The following is a 2155-nucleotide window of genomic DNA, read 5'->3' as shown; positions in this document are numbered from 1 at the left end:
GAGGAACCACAACCCTCGCTCGAAGCTGATCTAAGGAGGAATCCAGCACGGACCCGTCGACGACCTCCATGTGGCACTGATTTCGACCGCCACGGACATTGATTTTTTTAATATATTTGTACAAACTTTTTTATATTGTTTCATTTAATAAAAATAAAAGTTCTTTTGAATAAGATAATTGTAATACAACATAGTTTCATTTAATAAAATATAAATAATACAAAATAGTTTTTTACAACATCTATCAACTATTTCAATTTGGACATGATCTACTTGTATGACCTGGGTTCCTACACCATCCGCACGACTTCTGATTATTGGTTGTTTCTCGGATATCTATATTGGTACGTATTCTAGTCGAGTAAGGTCGTCCCTTTGGTTTGCGATGCAATTCTCTATCCGGTAGCAGCTTAAACAGAGCAAGCGATATAGCTGGCCAGTTACGTTCATCTGGGATAGGTGGGAATACGTGTATCCATATGTTATACATGGTTTCTAGTTTGAACACTTCGTCGACGTAGCTCATGAGATCTAGATGGAGATTTTGACAAACTACAATTACATGAGCGCATGGATAACGAAGTGCGTCAAACCTCTCATAGTCGCAAGTCTTATTTCTCAAGTTTATACGATATTGCCCGCCAATAATACCTTCGTACGATCTATCAAACTCCATCACACGAAACCATAGGTTGTCTCGATCATGACAGACTATGTGCATGGTGTTCGCCCGCGCCTTCGCCTTGTTAATTTCTTGCAATACCTTTGTGCACCATATACGGCCTCTTTGCATTTGACCTTTATAACTCACTGCTCACTTCGAAAATAGTGCCGCTAAACGAAAATATGTCTCTCGAACAACCGATGTTATCAGCAAATGACGTGTTCCTTTTAGAACATAATTTATGCATTCAGCCAGGTTTGAGGTTATAGGATCATATCGTAGGCCGCCGTCGTATGCTTGTGTCTACTGTTCGAAAGGTATGTTACAGAGGTAGTCTGCGCCTTATTCATTAACTGAATGCAAAACCGCCAACATCTTATGAAAACAGTCCTTACTTATCTCATACTCTGCCAATATAAGTTGATAGTGAAAATTACATACCACTTTTCCATTTAAAATAAATTCAATATTGCAAACGAAATTACATTAATAGATATTAAATACCCATGTTGGTCACTTGTTGTTTTTCACTTATAAATCGAAATTGCCAGTAGTAGTTGGACGCAACGTGCCTTAGGCAATACCGATAGTGTGTGCGATGCCATAGGCTTCCTTATCACTCAATTGTGGCTAGTATTCCGGTGCCTCGATCCGATATGACGCAGATATTAGGTTGGGGGCAGACATACCTCCTTAACCTATAAAGAAAGAACTCCCAGTCATCAACTGACTCCCCCGGTGTTATTGCAAACTCAAGTGGAAGGATTCTCCCACTGCCATCCTGTGTCACAGCTAGCAATAGCCGATGGGTATATCTACCGTACATAAAGGTACTGTCAATTTGTACCAATGGCTTGCAATATAAAAATGCGTCATGGCATTGCTTAAAGGTTCAGAACAGACGCTTAAATACTTGGCATCCACGGAGTAATCGGTCGTTGTAGTACACAGGTTCTGTTTCAAGATCTGTTGTGCAACCTGGGACAAATCTCTCCAGCACCTGACATCACTGCCACACTTCATTATATGAAGCGTCCCACCCACCATGAATCTTTTCCAACGCCTTTTTCTTAGCTATCCAAGCCTTGCGGTCAGAGGGTGTGTACCTCAACCAGCTACGAATATTAGCAATTAAGACCGGCACTGAAGTTCTGGGATCGACCTTCATCGTCGGTAGTATTAAGGTAACTAACATATCTGAATTCATCTTGGGATGATCTTCCGAAACACCTGTCAATGAAGTACGTTAAAAAATGCAATAGTGCGTAATAACAATACCATTAAAAAAAATCTAAATGGTTAGTGATACTATACCGGCAGCACATGTATGTGGACCTTTGTACTTTTTTATCTCCCACAAGCCTGTCTTTTTCCTTAACGAGGCCATGATTTTTCATGAACATGTATCGTCTTGCACTGCACACTTGGCCTCAAACTTATTGGATTTGGATTTAACCACGTTGTAGTTAACCCCATTCATGATGCTATGTT

General features: G+C 40.3%; 1 protein-coding gene across 1 annotated transcript; it reads right to left on the bottom strand.

Moving 5' to 3' along the window:
• Positions 1–253: 253 nt before the first annotated feature.
• Positions 254–793, bottom strand: LOC108474986 (uncharacterized). Its single transcript, XM_017777009.1, has one exon. It carries the CDS (start codon positions 791–793, stop codon positions 254–256), a length of 540 nt encoding a protein of 179 aa, XP_017632498.1.
• Positions 794–2155: the final 1362 nt, after the last annotated feature.

Source organism: Gossypium arboreum, chromosome 3, assembly GCF_025698485.1.
Source record: "Gossypium arboreum isolate Shixiya-1 chromosome 3, ASM2569848v2, whole genome shotgun sequence".
NCBI classification, from domain to species: Eukaryota; Viridiplantae; Streptophyta; class Magnoliopsida; order Malvales; family Malvaceae; genus Gossypium; species Gossypium arboreum.
The sequence above is the reverse complement of the archived record's forward strand: the minus strand, read 5'-3'. Positions and strand labels throughout refer to the sequence as shown.